This window comes from Miniopterus schreibersii (genome assembly GCF_964146895.1).
Source record: "Miniopterus schreibersii genome assembly, chromosome: 7".
In the NCBI taxonomy this organism is placed as follows: Eukaryota; Metazoa; Chordata; class Mammalia; order Chiroptera; family Miniopteridae; genus Miniopterus; species Miniopterus schreibersii.
In genome coordinates, this window is record NC_138108.1 from 64,849,311 (window position 1) to 64,867,412 (window position 18,102).

General features: G+C 35.3%; 1 protein-coding gene across 1 annotated transcript in view; it reads left to right on the plus strand.

Annotated features, from left to right (window-relative positions):
- The window catches only part of LRP1B (LDL receptor related protein 1B), a 1,542,074-nt gene that overhangs the window by 943,236 nt on the left and 580,736 nt on the right, over positions 1-18,102 (plus strand). The window contains exons 19-20 of the mRNA XM_081143443.1: positions 4,022-4,102; positions 5,237-5,404. Coding sequence (XP_080999569.1) covers positions 4,022-4,102; positions 5,237-5,404 — 249 coding nt within the window. The remainder of the gene's footprint in view (positions 1-4,021; positions 4,103-5,236; positions 5,405-18,102) is intronic.

Genomic DNA, 18,102 nt, shown 5'->3' on the forward strand with positions numbered 1-18,102 from the left:
TTAGGCTTGCCTATTAACAAAGCCTGTGTTCTTTATATAAACATCACACGTGATATATAAAATGAGATCTCATGTAACAACAATGAAAGATCAGAAAAATGAAGACAGTTTATGATAAACTGTTCTCTTATGATTTCCTTCAAAATATATTAATTCTATAGGATTTTTTTAAGTGTGTGCTGTGTAAGTACCAAATATTAGCAGCCACAACTATTATCAGTATCAAGAAATGTTATATATATTTACTCAAAGGATATATTCCTAATAATCTGTGCAATTTTAGAATGCATTATTTTCCATAACTATACTTAATTATATATGGAATAGGTAAAAATCAGAATTAGAGTTTAATGGAAGGCAAAAGTCACAGAAAGAAGGATTACATTTTTCATTTTCCCCCCAAATTTTCTATGCTATGCTTTTTTTTTTTTTTTAAGGCATTGGCATTATTAATGAAAAAATTATGTATTTTGAAATCATTCAGATTTCACTCTGACACTTACTGGTTATGCAATGTATCCTCAGGCAAATTACACGGTTTTCTTCTGCAAATTGGGGTTAGCGATAACAGTTGCAGGGCTGGCTGTCGGTTAGAATATAGGTAATGTTTATATATGGCTAGACTAGTACCTCATACTCAATAAGTAATATAACAGTCTTTCAGGTTTAGATAACACTTTTCTAACCCTCAACCCTTATAATGTTCTTACCTTGACATTGATTTTAACTTGAATCTTCTATACATTTTCTACATATTTAATCATGAAGGTCAAATTCATATATATATATATAAGATGTGACCTAATACTCTCAGACAAAACTATTACAACTGTATTTTGAGACTCAGTAACATGTTACTTAGAAATATCCATTTTGTGGTCAAGGAGGAAGAAGAAAATTCCTAGGACTTGAAAGACCTGAGACAGGAAAGACACAGAAATTGGATCTGAAAACTACCTCCCTGGGAAACATTCCTCTAAGCTTTGTATACCGGATAAACATAAGTACTATACCAACCGTGATTGCCCTTGAGAAAGAGAGAAGATGGCTGTAATTTACATAATAGCATACATATAACCTGGCAATAAATTTTAAGTGAAGGATATAATAGATAAATTGAGCATACTACCTGCAACAATAGAAGATTTTTTTAACAGTCCATTAATTCATAATAAATATTCTATGAGGTTGAAGTAACTACAGAAATAAAATATCATTTTCTTGCTGTAATTGTAATGTGATAAAATGTAAGCCACTTAAAAAAAACGTAAGCCACTTTGCCTCATAATTTTTCTCTTTTTCAGAGTTGATCAGGTATTATTTTCAAGCACCCTGCAATTTGGGTCCTGAGGAAGATCCAAAGTTAAATTATATTTACGAAAAATCAAGAAACAAAATATTTGTAACATTAAAGCCTTTGTCAAATACTGTACAAAAATGCATCATAGTATTTTGTTTGAACAAGTATCCAGAAAGATCCTGAAATATTTAGATACTATTTTCAACTTTTAAATTAAAGATAATATAGAAGGACAAAGATGATGTTAAATTTACTTTGAGAACTTTGGTTTTGTTTTATTTTTAGTGGAAAAGTATATTGTCATTAGACATCATTTTCCTATCCCCATCAGGTATTAGTGATAGGATATGGAGGAATTATGAGTACGGGATTGTCCAACATCACTGAAAAAGGAGAGACCCTATATTAAATTTTTTGATGGAACTCTTTGTAAAGAGTATGGCACATTTGACCCCACTATTAAGCAGAGAAAAGCCAAAGATAATTTTAACATTTCTTTACATACAGGTTATTTTGTTTTTCTGAAATTCAGTTGTTTTGTTTTATCGGAATGCTGTGATCATCCCAGGAGTTATTCAGGTGGTGAGCCCTGTGTTTCTGCTGCACTGAAGGCTTTCCAGCTGTTGTGCATTTTTCAATGATGTTTTTCTGTTTTCTTGATCCTTTGAAATTACAAGACCTGAGAGATCATATTACAAACCAAGAATCTGTGACCAGAGAAGCTGTGCGATTTATCCAAGGTCACACTGCTTTGATAAAGAAACAGATGAAACCTTAGCAGCCTTCCTCCCTTACACGTTCCTTCAATTAATATGCTTGTTCTTTTTAGTGATTCGCTCTATGCTCCTTCTAGCTCCTAAGTTTCTTTCTTTATATAATTTGCTTTTGGTGCTATAAACTAATTCAGACAACAAGGTTACGAAGAGAAACGATGTAACTAAGTACGATGTAAGAAAATAAATAAATCAGAAATGAAATTGTTTAAGAACACATACAGGTTATAAGCATCTATGTATCTCGTGGTCACTGGGGGTAGAACGACTTTGACTCATTTTTTAGAGATTGAAGATACACTGGATTTTAAATTATTCATTTTATAGGTTTGTGTGGGGGTTTTTCACCTTTTGGGAGCTAATTTCCAGATTTTGGGGGGTGGGGGTTAGACTTACAGTCTAATAAATAGAAACAAACATCTTAAAGGTCACAAAGGAAAATTTCCTAACAGAGGTGAAACATCAGTAACCTTACTCCCTTACCTGTGCCCCTTCAATCAATGTGTTTGTTCTTTTCAGTAATTTGCTCTATGCTCATTTAGTGAAATATCAGAAATTTCCTAATGCTGGGGCGATTCTTTTTTTTTCTTATAAAGTTTGTGATGTTCATTAGAATGCTTCTAAGTTTCCAGAAGAGAGATTTAAAAATGTGTATTAACCTGTTATAGATCCAAAAAGAGGTAAGGGTATTTTAAAAAAACATAGATCTCATCATATCTTAGAGTCTGCATTTAGTTGTTTATTCATTTGAACCGTAACTTGTACTGATACTTTGTCTAGAGTCCCTGATTCACGTCTGCTGTTCAGCTTCTAAACACTAAATACACTTATCTAAGGAAGAAAACATATTTTGACAACATTCGTGCTGATTCTTGAAACATAAACATAAGTTTTCATTATCTTGACAGGTAACAAAAGATAACTCTGTTAGAAGTATTGATTAAATCACTCCTTGGGCATTTTCACTTTTCTTTCGAGTACTCTTTTACATGTCAGAATATTTGCTGGGTTGCCATATGGACAGTCTGATACAGCCTCTATCTCTATATATCAGCGATTGCCTCTTTCTTCCTTCTGCCTTTGAATCATAGGCTCTAATCACATTTTTTGGTGGTCAAGAAGTTAAATTTATTTTAAAATTCACACTCAAGACATGCCTTTGGTAATCATGACATTTAATCTTTTAATTATATGATAACTAAACTAATTTTATTGAGTTGCTTTTGTTTTGTTTTGTTATTTTCAACTCATGACGTTGACATCTCTCATAAAGTTAGATCTAACTTTCCTACTTTGGCTCTCTGTATTCGGAAAAGTACTCTTTTCTTTCTTTATTATTTTAATTATGTGTTTATTGATCTCAGAGAGAGGAAGGGAGGAAGAGAGAGAGAGAAACATCAATGATGAGAGAGAGCCATTGATCGGCTGCCTCCTGCATCCCCCCTACTGGGGATCGAGGTCCCAACCTGAGCATGTGCCCTGACCGGGAATCAAACCGTGACCTCCTGGTTCACAGGTCAATGCTCAACCACTGAGCCACGCTGGCCGGCGCGAAGTCCATTTTCTTTTAAAACACACGCATGACTTTGTAGCAGGAGAGCATAGAGCTGCATCCAGCTGTTGCTCTTTGAGAGGAAATGGAGTCCCTGCGTGCAGAGTCCACATGTGCTCATTTTACTTGCAGTATAATGAATCTAAACAGTCATTCGTCAGATGATTCTCCTTGGTGTTCAGTCACTGGAAGGTACTCATTTAAAAGATATTAAAAGTATGTGTATGTTATGTCCTCAAGAAGTTACTGTCACTATATGTGTTTATCTAATGTTTCCTCTGTGCCTTTTATGGAAGACAGGAGTGGAGCTCGGATTAAATTATCAAATGAGATATAAATTAAGTCAAACACAGTCAATAGCATCTTTCCTATTGAATGTTTTTATATCTTTCACAGAATTCCCAACTTGTGAGCCACTAACTCAATTTATATGCAGAAGCGGAAGGTGCATTAGCAGCAAATGGCACTGCGACTCTGGCAAGTACCAAATGCTCACTGTACTGGGCTGATTTGATTGGGGCCCGGCTGGCTGCGCTGCTTTGCCTCCTTCCAAGGTGGTTTGCGGCGAGGCTTGCGGAGCCAAGCCCCATGGCTGGAACAAGTGGTGAGGGGGCCGCTGGCACAGAGATAGGGATTAGCATTAAGGATAATGGACTTCAATATCTGTCCCGTGGGGCTATGATAGGCATTTGTTTTCAGATATTATGCTGGACACAGTCTAAGTCTACAAACATGAAGTTAAAAGGGGACAATTGAGGAAATGACCTGGACAGTTCAGGTTCCCCAAAGTAGTTATGAAAAATGCTCTATAACCCAGGATGGAGTAGTTCATAAACTATTATGTTGTTATCCAGATGGTCTCAATTCTGTCACCTTGCTTTCTATGTTCAAATGATGTTTTTTTCCTTATACTCAATTGGATTATTATGCTAAATTATACCAAATACAAATAAGTGAATTAGATATAAACCTATGTATTCTCAGCCATTGATTTCAATGTAACCTGTTTTCACTTTATATTTCCTTCCCTTTGCTTCTGCGATAGTTGTTAATAAAGAATATAAATCATTGCTAATGATAGTGTACAATTTCCCAGTATGAATGCATACTTAGGAGCCAGTGGGAGACGGGTACATAGCGGCCCTCAGTTGGAGAATGGGGAATGAGGGACTGAATGAAAGATATAGTTATGTATTCTGGGTCATGGATATTGTAGTCAAAAGAATACTTTTCCATAATAATTATGTTACTAGCCATAGCATTTCATGAGATTCCTACAGTCACCATTGTCCTCCCATTTCATAATTATTTCATGCTGCATAGACCTATTCATTCAGTGGTTAGTCGGTTCCGAGTGAAATAGAAATTTAGCCTCAATATTCAAAGTCAGGATATTTTTTCTCTTAGTTTAGTAGTTGTATCAAATCAGAAGTGAAGCAACAGAAAAAAGTAATTTTCCCACTGTTTGTGGTAAATGCTGATGACTGATTTGGCATTCCTTTTTCAATAATAAAAGAAAACTCTGAGAGAAAAAAGCAGTTAGATATTTCATAAGAAAACATTTCTCCCTGGATCAGTTTTCACTATGTTTATGTTGATGCTTCTTTCCAGATGATGACTGTGGGGACGGGAGTGATGAAATTGGCTGTGTTCACTCTTGCTTTGATAATCAGTTCAGATGTTCCAGTGGCAGATGTATCCCAGGCCATTGGGCCTGTGATGGCGACAATGACTGTGGAGACTTCAGTGATGAAACCCAGATCAATTGCACCAAAGAAGGTTAGTAATTTTGTGAATCTATGAAATCTCTTTTTAAGTTGTTATATAATATTTGGAATATGTCAGAGTGAATATCAGTTAAAAATGCATTGCTCATCAGAGAAAATATATATACGTGAAACTGTAATTTTCTGATCTCTTTACTTTCACTCTTTCTCTGGTTTCTCAGCTTCGTACCTCCTTTTACTGTGATACCTTCTTTTGTGGTCTTTGCTTTCTACTTTCATTAAATGCTTTACTTTCTACAATTTAACCCCCCTCCAACTTCTAAATGGCCAAACCCCAAATCCATCCCAAAAGGAAAAAAAGAAAACAAGAAAGACATAATTTTTCTTTTGTTTCCACACCAAGTTTGTTTTCTTAAGGTTTGAAATCATCCCCGATTAAAAGGTGATATAGTGCAACTGAGGGACTTTGGGGAAAGCAAGCACAGTGAGGGAGGTTGTCATGACCGTGGCTCTCAGCATATCCCTGGGTCTTGTCATTTGCAAAATGTGAGGAATAATAAGGGAAAATTAATAAATTAGAAATCAAGTTGGAAATATAACAGAAAAAGTTATTAGACTGTCAAACATTTATACAATCGGTAACACTTTTACGTAGAATGTTATTCATTCTTTCATTTAGCCCACAAATACTTTATTGAGGATTTTTTATGTGTCAGGTACTGTGCTTGGACCGAAAGGATAGATACAAGGGTGAAAAAGCACGGTCCCTGCTCAGTTTTAAATTTCTAGCCCGCAAACAGACAAACAATAAATGATTTATTTGTGTTAGAGTTAGGGCAACCATATACTATGTGATCAGAAGAAAGGTATCATTTTCAAAGTGTTTTCCATGGAGATATATCTGCCTTTTGTAAATATGTGACAACCTATAAAATAAAGAGTTTCTAATGTATTTTCTCTGACATGATTCCTTCTGTCTTCTCTCTCTCTCTCTCTCACTCTTGTACCCTTTTCTCTCTCAATTTATTTGATTCACTTGTATATCTGAACTAGACCGTTTTGCTTATCAATAATCTAGCATGAAAAAAGAAAAAGTGTACAAAAATATATTTTCTCTTTTTCTTTGTATATTAGAAACATTCATCTGGGGTGCAATTGACACTTCACTGCTAAATTACGTTTTGAATATAAACCGCATTTCCCCTGCCTCACAGATGTCTTCCAAGGCTCCTCACAAAGTGTGCATCTGTGGCCTGCTGGCACTGCCCCATAATATGCAGTAAAAGATAAATCGCCCCAAAGTTAATTTAGTTTCATCTCAGAATTAAAATCCCATCCGTCTCTTCAATGTCTATTTACCTCTACGTTAAAATGCTCAATGCACATTAAGAAGTTTTGGAGAGATTGCTTTAGCCTCATGAGTATCCAAAGAGGGTGGCACACCCCCTTTTGGGATTTGAATTATTATAGAATCAGTGACTATTTAATGTTAATGGCCTTCATCTTTAGAGGACTTCACCACTAATAGATCACTGTAAATGATATACTGTCATTGTGAATGCCATACATTTTTATATGATTATGGTAATACACCAAGGAAATGATCCAGATAATCTACATGATTCTTGGATATGTTTCAAGCAAAGGATGATTGGAACTTCCTGAACTAATTTATATTTATCAGATTATAAACTGTACTAGGATTCCCTAATCAAATACCATATACTGGGTAAATACAGGTTATGTAATTGAAGAACAGTAACAATCTGTGATGACTTTGGTGCGAGACAATCCAGAATATTTTTTAAAAATATTTAAATACTTTTATCCATCATTATTTTGATTACATATTCTGACATAAAAGTTGCAAAATAGCTATGACACAGAGACTTGTTAAAGCTGATAAAAAAGTCATTTTGTACCTGCAGGGTTTGTGAGGCCCTTGCCAAGGTAAAGTGGAAACGATGCAATTAGTTGTGTGAGTGAGCCCCCAGCCTGCTGGGGAAGGAAGAGCAGAGCATTCTGACGGGCTGTCAACCCTGATCAGACCCACCACACAACTGCTCAGCACCCTGCTTTACGCTGCCTGGGCAAGCAGAGCATGCGGTGTAGTTTCCCCAACTCAAATTGTTTTCAAAAAGGTAGAAATACTCTTGAATTAACTTTTATCAGTAAGCGAGCAGGAGAAACCAGGAAATGGAACGTTCCATATATAATCCCAATTTCAGAAAATTTCGGAATTTAAGTTTAATTTATATTCTCTCTGAACCCACTTTCAAAATAGGATTTCTACAGTGATCATCACTTTTTTCATTATCAATATGATTAATAAATGGAAAAGTTCCCTCTTAGATTAATTTATTCTCATAGTTTCCTCTTAATGTTGTGCTGCTCTTTCCTTTCATTTACAAACTCCCTTACTAGTCAAAACAAACAGTATCTTTAGAATGTGATATATTTTAGCCTGGCCAGCATGGGTCAGTGGTTGAACTTCAACCCATGGACAGGAGGTCACATTTCAATTCCCGGTCAGGGCACATGCCTGGGTTGTGGGGCTCGATCCCCAGTAGGGGGCGTGCAGGATGCAGCTGATCAATGACTCTCATCATTGATGTTTCTCTCTCTCTCTCCTTCTCCCTTCCTTTATCTGAAATCAATAAAAACTTTTTTTTAAAGTGTTGTGTTTTCATAATTACTTTTGCATGTGTGCACATGCGCTATAAGCAACAGTGAATAGAAAGACAATCTACTGCAGCTTTATTTCTTCCTTGTTTAAATGTCTTTTTCTCATTAATTTAGCTCTAGTTTCCTTTTGGTTCTGAATCCTTTGATTGGTACATATTTCTATAGTGACCCATTATAAGTCTACTGGGTTAATAGTTTTTCCAAGTGGGAAAATAAGTGAGACTGGACCCTCAAAAATTTGGTGTGAGGGAACTTCCTCGACAGCCTCAGTACTGGCTGTTTAAGTATTGAAAAGTTTTGTAAAAAAATGATTTTACTTGTAGGAATAAAGTTAGAATGAGAGTTTATTCTTTTCTTACAAGTCTTTAAGTCACTGGCTGAATTATTAAAAAAACCCCTCTGGACATATGTCATATCTATAAAATACAATTACATAGAATTAATCTTATCTCATTGTTGACAGTTTAATTCATTTGACTTATGTAAACTTTCATTCCTGTGCTCTTTGGGAACAGTCTCAGCCATATTTCATCCAAAGAATAAGCATTTCTGAAGTAAACATATGAGAATTTTCAGTATCATTAGACAGTTATTCCCTCTGATCAATTTCATTCTGAAATTGTTGTAAAAATGTATAGCAAATAGTTTCAGCATGGACTTGATGGAGGAGACAGGTTTTCTCAGGAGAATAGATATTGCCTAAATTTTGTAATTTATTCTAAACATAACATAAATATCTCTCAAAGAATTGGATTTTTCTTTGCTTTGAAGAAAGTAAAGATTTATGGTCACTGTCTTTAATATCTTTTGTTTGGCTGTCTAAAAAGGGAATGTTTACTGCACTAAGTACATGAATGAGGTGATGCTGAAACATATGTGATCTCTTATTAAAATTGTGAATACAAATTAAATGAAAATTTACAATTAAATATGTATTGGCCTTCAGTTTTGATCTATTATGAATAATTTTAAGAACTTCCCAAATCCATTAGGCAGTTAAATGTATAACGTTATTAATATGCACACTCACACATGCTCCCATTCTGCTTTTACTGTTTACCTTTGCTTCTACTTTGGAAATTTCCACTTTTCTTTGAGCTCTGTCTTCATCCAATCATCGTTCATTCATTTATTTTATCACCTCACTACTTCCTTGTCCCCAAATTTAAGAAGGAAACTAGAACGACTTTATCTTACCTTTGTATTTTCATAGTCAAGTCCAATGTTTGATGCACAGTGAATGCTCAGTAAATAATTATTGAGTAAAAAAGTCTATCCCTTGACCAATAAAATGATTTTACTCACAGAGTTCAACCCCTGTAATTTTTATCTGTTTTTTTACTTTACATTCAAATCCTGGAGTTTATTTTCATGAAGATGTACAAGACCTCCTAGGTACACTAATCTAGTTATGTACATTTTATTAATACAATGTAATTTCTTTCATATATCCAATAAATATTGGCAATTTCGGTTCAAGATTTAATATTTTTTTGTTTACATTTTTTTCTTCCCAGTAGATAGTATATCCAGAAAGATAGGAAAAGTTGCATTCATTTTTGTACCCATTATTTAACAGTAAAGGTTTCTGAGTAGGTTCCATTAGTGATAATATTGGGAGGGAAAGGGGAGTTAACCTATGTTGGTGACTAGTTAATTGCCAGGCACTTTACATTTGTTATTCCACTCAATCCTCACAGTAAGGATTAAGTTAAAATCCTTGACTAAGATCACACAATTGGCATTCCAAACTAAGGATGTCTGCTCTTTATTTCTACATCCGGATATCTGCTTTTGCAGCTATTGAGTTTACTCTCTTTTTTTTTTCCTAATTCTCTATGAATTAATATTTACATGATTCCCAACTATTTGCTACCTTGTTCTCAATTGCATAGTCAGTTTTCCTTGAAGGGGGGAAAAGAAAGATTTTTTCTACTTATTACAGAGCATTAATGGCGTTTCCCAAAGGGCACTGCTCATTTCTTTCCTGTCTCTTTTCTTTTCCCTCCCACATTTCTCCTTGATAAGTTGGATTCTGGAACTTTGTTGTTAGGATAGCTGTGGTCATCCTCACTCAGAAAATCTCTTCAGTTACCCAAATATTATACTTGTCTGCCATAAAAATTGTACCTCATAGACTCCAAAAAATTTAAGAAAGTGGAAGAAAATTTAAAGATCATTTAGTTTAGTTCTTTTATGGTGCAGATGAGTAAAAGAGATAGGTAAAATTATCCTTATGTAACAAAAACATGCTGCATCCTGGAAGGTGCTGATAAAGTTTTGTGTTAGAGATGTTGAGACTGAGACCTTTGATCCATAAATCATCTTCAGGAGGGATTTTAGAACCTAATAATTCTGCCAATTTTTTTGTGGAAAATCTGTAAGGTCTGACAGTCTTGTCAAACAAACAGAGACAACAGCTTACCTAGGGAGGTTGAATCCACTCAGAGAAGCGTAGGTATCAAAATTTGATGTGTAGCTGAAAACTTAGGTTACACGTTTCAGCATGGAGAGAATGGAAATTTAAACCATCTCTTGACTTCCAGTCTATGTCATATCTCATCTCAGCTGAACCATCGTATTTTTTAGCAGCTCAGTTTAATCCTAACCACATAGCAATAAATACTGGACAGTCAAACCCAGTTTTCTGTTTTGTCTTTCTTTCATGAAAATATTCTGAAGATGCTTTCAATTCATATTTGCTAAGATACACAATAAAAAACCAACTGCTATTATTTCTCAGCCACTCAATTTTATTTATGATAAACTATTGGCTTCAAATTTAGGGAAATTAGCAAATTGTATTATGGACTCAGAAAAATCATATAATCTTCTGTCCTAATTTTTAAATATAAATATGGATTGTTTTCTGATAAAACATTATTCAAAACAAATTTAAACTCCATCTAGTTTTAGAGAAGCATAATATCTATTTTCAATGAGATATAAATTGTCTGGCTTAAGTTTATTCTCTCACTGATTGATTTATTTTCCTTAGGAAATGTTAATACCAAGATATCAAAACAATGTTAATTATTAATGGAGTTTATCCAGAGGAAGCCCTTTTTTTTTTCTTGTTTTCCAGGACAAAAGTAGCTCCTTAAAGGTAATTTAAACCTTAATACTGCAAACAACTTTCACATCAAGAGAAAAGAAAATGAAAGAAAACAAAACTTTTTTTGAGATTTTGTTTCTAGCAATGCGATTATCAGGAAAATTAAAAGGAATCAGATAAATATAATTACAAATATTTAAAATGAAATATTAGGAAATGGCTCATTAAAGCAAGAGGAAAGACACCAATTAGTCTCATCTTTACTACATAGAAAATTAGTAATAGTTCCACACTTACTTCTAGATAAATTTAGCTTTTCTATTAGGATGACAATTATGAAACTTGACCCTAAATAGAGTAACATCTCTTGTTTTATTAAAAAAAAACACAAAAACACTTGATAACTAAAGTTAGTAGGTAAAAAAAATAAAAAAAAAAGACCTAATTTTAATGAAGAACCTCAGTCTGTTTTCTGCTTTTTTAATAAAGTTGAAAGATAATGGCAAGAGGAAATTAATTCCCGTGGTCTCTAAGTTCTGCTTCCTCATTGTCTAGTTGCCGTTAGTGACTGGTAAAATGGTAGGACTTTAGACATTTAGCAGAAAATAAACAAATAACCAGAAGAGAGACAAAGGGCATGGATAACCTACGAAATAATTCATTCACTTATCAATAGCTGAGTCTTGCCCATGCTTTTGTGAGAGTGAAGAAATAAGCAATGGGGGGAAAACTGGGCAGTAGTTGGATTCTTTCAGAGCTTGTTTGAACTGTCAGCCTTTGTTTCCTCATTTTTGTGAAGTATCAGCTGAATTTTCGCGTAGATATTATGTTACTGTGATGTACCGACGAGATCCGTCCCGCTTTTGCTGGGGGATTCATTTTGGTTCTCTGTTGGCCTTTGCGCACCATTTATTGGTTGTTATTATCTGCATCCCAAACCTCCCCCCATATAACTCTGGTGCATTAAATAATCCATTTAAACCACCAGGGCCTGCCTGGAAGGAAGAGTCGCTCATATCAGAACCTTTCCCCACAGCATGTTGCTCTGGTTGACACGTATGCACTTGAATCAGATGTTCTGTGAATCATAAACAGAATTTAGGCCATTTTACGCAGGGATCGGCAAATCTCTTCTTTGATGGGTCAGACAATAAATTGTTTAGCCTTTGCCTGTTGCATCTACCCAATTCCACTGTTAGCACGAAAAAAAGCCATAGACTGTATATCTTCAAATGATTATGACTGCGTTCCAATAAAATTTTATTTATAAGAAAGGCAGTGGGCCAGAATTAGTGTGCAGGTCTTAGCTTGCTGACCCCTTATTTTAAAAACAAGTACAGAGAGACACATTCTAAAGGAGTTAAAATCCTAGATGCCCTTGTTTCATAGACCATCTGATTTATTATGATACAAAGTTAAAAAATACTGGGGAGAAGAAAAGGCCAAAGAATGAAGAAATAAACTGTTAATAATCTTTAAATGATACTCTTTGGCCCTCCTTTAAATATATATATAGCCCATATGTATATGCTCGTACATATTCTTTCTATATAATAATGCCCTACATTATTTTAAAATATCAAATTAAATAATATATTTTCAATTGTCCCCCCAATAAATTTTTGATGCCTACTGTGAGCTAGGCATATTGCTAAGCCAAGAAATAAATTCCAAATATGAAATACATCCACATTGGAATATCTTTTACTTAATATTTGAATCTAACATATCTGTTAAGGAGATTGCTTAATTTGAACATTAAAGAGAAAAACAGATTTCTCAATTTTAGCCAATTCAACAGATTAATACATTCTGCTCACTTGTATTTAGGTATTATAGAATTTCATCATTCCCATGGAACATTGAATTCTGAATGGTAGAGTCCCAGATATCAAAACCTAAATTTCAGTGAACTAAAAACAATGTTTTATTTGTTCCATAGTTTTCACTTCAATACTTTAACGTACAGGAGGATATTTAGTGTGCTAAATTGAAACTATTTTTCAATATATTTTTCGAGTGTCTACATGTCTATGTGTCTTTAGCACTAAAAACATTTTCGTCTTAATATAATTAATCTGTACTTAAGTATCCACATATTATTTTCCACATCCTTCCATTCAGCTCTTCTAACTGATCCAGATAGTAAACATTAACCATTTGAAATCTTGTCTCTGTTTTATTATTAAATTTGCCATTAAGTCCCATGTACTGATAAATGGTGTTGATAGTCCCGTACAACTTTTTATCAGGATAACCTCCACTGGGGGCAACCTATGGGGATAAAAAGAATTTGTTGGAATAGGTGATAAAACACACACAAAAACATGCCATTGGAAGTGTGTTGGGGTGGGAGAAGGGAGGGGCAGTGAGAATAATACCCAAGAGATGTGGCATCTAAAATCAAGACGACCTGTACACAGTCCAAGGTCCAATGGGGTGAGAGCAAGTTGATTTAAGAAGGAGGCCCCAGGCTGGATTTTCTTGTCCATTTGCCGCCGACATTGTAACACCATTAAAGAGAAGCAGCCCCAGGGAATCTGTCCTGTGTCACATGCAGGGGAGCAGGACAGTACAGCCCCGCTGACCCCGACACGGGCTTTAGCCAGGCAGCTCAAGGGCTAGGCAGGTGCAATAAGCGCCTCTCGCCTAAGGATTTCTGGAGACCAGGGGTAGCCCTGACTTCCTTTGGGGAATGTTAAGGGTCCCCTGAGACTGAGGCAGGCCAAGTAATGTCCATACCCTGATGGTAAATGAAATAACTATTGATTGATATGCTGCCAAACCTATATTCTCAGTAGTTACAGGGCAGGAGAAGAAATAAACCATTCGTTCTAGAAATCTGGAATGAACAGCTGTGGGAATTATTCATACCTGGTGACACTGAAAAGCTAGGGACCAAGCAAGGACTGACACATGGTGGTTATTGCAGGAAGCTTGGTGCACATGCAATACATAGTGCTTTTTACTTTTCAAGGCATTTTGCAATGAATAAGTTAAAGTACAAACTCTGTTAAAACAATTTTGTGAAGTTTTTCCCCCTCAGATTGGTCTTACAATTTAAATAATTCATTACATTTGCAGTACCATCATTAGCTATTATCTCAGGAGGGCTTTAACATTTCTTATAAAACAAAATGTATTCTGACTATTAAAAAAGCATAGTATAAATATAATTTTTGCAATCCCGGTTTTCACAATTTTTAACTTTAGGAGGAAAAAAAAATTCTGCCTCTGTACAGTTGCTAGTCTTTTAACTGCAAATATTTAGTCACAGGGAATTCATTTAAATATTGAGATACATTCCACCGTCAGTTGCCACATTTCCTCCAGGGCTCAGCATTTATTTATTTATTAGATTCCCCCAATTGTATGCCTGGTTTAAATAGCTTCAGGGCAAAAGTACAATAAAATTGCATTAGTTTAAAATATAATCAGCGTCAGCAACATGAAAACGTAACAGTAAAACAGCATGAACATATACATATAAACATAGTCATCATTTTAACACTCTATTGGGACAAGCCGCATTACAAAGACAGATTGTGTTCCAAACCCCGAAGCTTAAGCAGCTGGGGCTCTGGGGGGCCATCCAGGCCTGGAACTCAAGTTGGAATGGTCATCACGGGCTCCTCAGAGAAACGCAGCTTGTCATCCAGGGGAAAATCAACAACTGTTAAGCAAAGCCGATTTCATTTGGCAAGATTAAGAAGAAATAAAACTCCACGATGGTTTTCTGTTTTCTGGCAGAGGAAGACATTTCTAAACATCGACCCACACTCAGACATAGCAGACATTAGGAAATAGGTTTAGGGTATTTTAAATTTATTGTGAGAAGACAGGATGAAAAGAGAGAAGAAGAGAAACATAAAAGTGTGTGTGTGGGTGTGTGTGTGATAGTGCACCTCACTTTAGTATTAACTTTGAGTGTTCAAGTGATTGAAGTAGATGCATATACATAAACCCCCTTATGATTCTAAGAAAACTTAGAGATGTTTTTCCCTTCCTATTTATGATTTAAATGCTCCAAAAGTGATCTATATAAACTGTATATCTGAGCATATCAGAATCCAGCTGAACACCTTTCTGGATTCCCAGCTACCTTCAGGGTTAAATCCCAGTCATTTAGCTTAGCATACAAGGCCATTCAAGGTCTAGCCACTGCCCACTTTTTAGTTTTCCCTTTGTTCTTCCTTCCTATCACACTCTACACAAAATTTTGAATGCTGTTGACTTTGTTCAGAATATCTTTTGTTCCCTGTACTTTCCCCTCTGTCTGATTCTTAATCTGGACTCAGGACTCTCTATTATCTCATCCTCGGTCATAAGAATTCCTGATCTGAAACCCGCATGTCCAGGTCAGCCTTCCCTGTGCAAGTCCTCGTGGTGCTCTCTCCTACCAAGCACTGAGGACATTGCTTTGTAACTGAGCACATCGCCTACTTGCCTACATGCCTACTATTTTATGATCTTTTCAAAAGCAAGCACTATACCTTTGATTTTTCACCTGGACTTCAGCAAAAGCCATTTTCGGCTTCCATTCAAGCATCATCACATTCGATTTTTTAAACATAAGAACCATTGAGAACTTTTAATAAGATGGATTAAATTATATCATCATTACTCCTCTGTTTCAAAATCTCCCACGGACAGATACTGTTGAGCTTATCTTGCCGTAGGTGTTGATAAAGCCTGCGAGACCCAGCCCTGCCTCCTTTCAGACCTCCTTTCACTCACACACCCTCACTCACTCCCTTCTCTTTCTGCAAAAGCAAAGACTGTTTGATGCTTCAGAGTCTTTGCAGTTGTTACCCCCTCTGCCTACTATGTTCTTTACCTTATCTTGCATGGTTTCCTTCATTTTGGTCTCATCTCAAATATCACCTTCTCAGAGAGGCTACTCTAAACACCCTTGTCAACACAGGCTCTATACATACACAAGTCACTTACGGTAGTCATCAAGGAAGTTCACAGAATATTTACATTTCTTCCCTTTCCTTGGAACACAGTAAGATTTTTACTTTCTAGAAATCTGTGGTTGGGTGGGACCAACATGATGGGGCCCCACCCAATGTGACTAGCTTTGGCCAATAAATTGTGATTGGCGGTGATGTATGGTTCTTCCTCTGTAGCATCCTCTGATCCATTTTCTTCCTGGCACTTCTACTTTCTGGACTAATCTAGTTCATGCACTTCTACGGTTATTTATTAAATGCCTACATCCTTCTTCCTCCCCTTATGTAAGTTCTGTGAAAACAGTAAAGTCTCTCTCTTAGCAACAAATATATGTTTAAGGAGCAAATGAAGGAGCCACTAAGGTCAACACACTCATTTTAAAGACTATGAAACTAATTTGGTATCTGGATGTGTAATCCTGGATAACATTACTCAACTTTTCTGATTCCTTAGCTCTTTCCTTTTCATTGTTGGCAGCCAATTGAAGAAACAAGTCCAAGAGGGTGAATGACCCTCATGCAACGTGCAATTTATTGAGATCTTTTCATAAAAGACCAAATTCTACCCTTATCTTGCAATAGAATAAATATTAAATATTATTAGAAAATAAATAAGCTAAACAATAGTACTAATATATAAGAAATAAATGAGTTCATAGACACTCGATTATTATATGCGGTAATTATTCTTTTCATCCTTGGGCCTCTACCTGAGAAAGGCCTTACAAGAGTTAACAATGGTACAGTTGTAGAAAAAGCAGACTCAAGTTTAATTATGTCGGCTCAAATCTCACCTCTGCTACTTGTTATCTATATAACTACAAACTGTTTTGTAAAAGAGTGAAATCTTACTATTTGTGACATGTTTTGACCTGGAGGGTATTATGCTAAGGGAAATAAGTCCGTCAGAGAAAGACAAATACCATATGATTTGAATTATATGTGGAATCTGAAGAACATATAAATGAACAAACAAAACAGAAACAGACTCATAGGTACAGAGAACAGACTGATGGTTGCCTGAGGGCATGGGGGTTGGGGGACTTGATGAAAAAGGTGAAGGAGTTGAGAAGTATCGATTGGTAGTTACGAAATTGTTGTGGGGATGTAAAGTACAACATAAGGAATCCAGTCAATATAACATAATAACTATGTCTGGTGCCTGGTCCGTACTGGAAATATCAGGGGGAACACTTTGTAAAATACATGATTGTCTAACCACTATGCTGTAGACCTGAAACTAATACAAAATAATATTGAATGTAACTGTAATTGAAGACAATTTTTAAAATATTTTAAAAAGAGCATTTGGACATTTACTCCCTACTCCCAGATAATTGTTTTGCAATTTCTGTTTCTGCAAAATGGGGTGGTCTCAATAAGCAGTTTTGTTTATTTGTTTTTAACCAAGCTCAATACGAGCAGATGAATGGTCTTTCTTCACTCGGTTTTAATCCAATCTAATATAATTAATTTGAAACTTAAGCAAAATTAGATGCCATATACATGCAAGTATATGCAATGGAGATAAAGAGAGAAGTGGAAAATTTGTCTTGGCATTTCTCTTGGAACCTACCATAAAAGTCAAGGAAAGTTCTGAATCCCTTCCACGTGAAGAAAAAATGTGAATCCAGTACAAAGCATCATGGACAGTTTTTTGATATTTTATCAATCCCTAAAACCTACCCATGAATTTCTTGAACTACTGACACCAAAATAAAAACCCTAATCCTAGATAGTTTTGTTTTAAAATAAAGTGAGTCTTAAAGAAAATTATGGACGTTAATAATGAAGTATAAAGAGGAAGGCAATCAGGTTGGGGAGTATAGTATAACTAAGACCAGGAGGTATACATTAGTGGTGTGTGTGTAAGCATTGTATCACCATTTAGATTTGAATGTTTATATAATACATTGTATTTCCCTCCTCAGACTATACCCTCATTTTAAAACTATTGTTTGTACTGCTCCTTACTAGATAGTATATCAGCCCACAGAGATTTAGACATGGGTAGCTTAATAAGAAAAAACAAAAAAGAAAAATAAAACAAAAGCC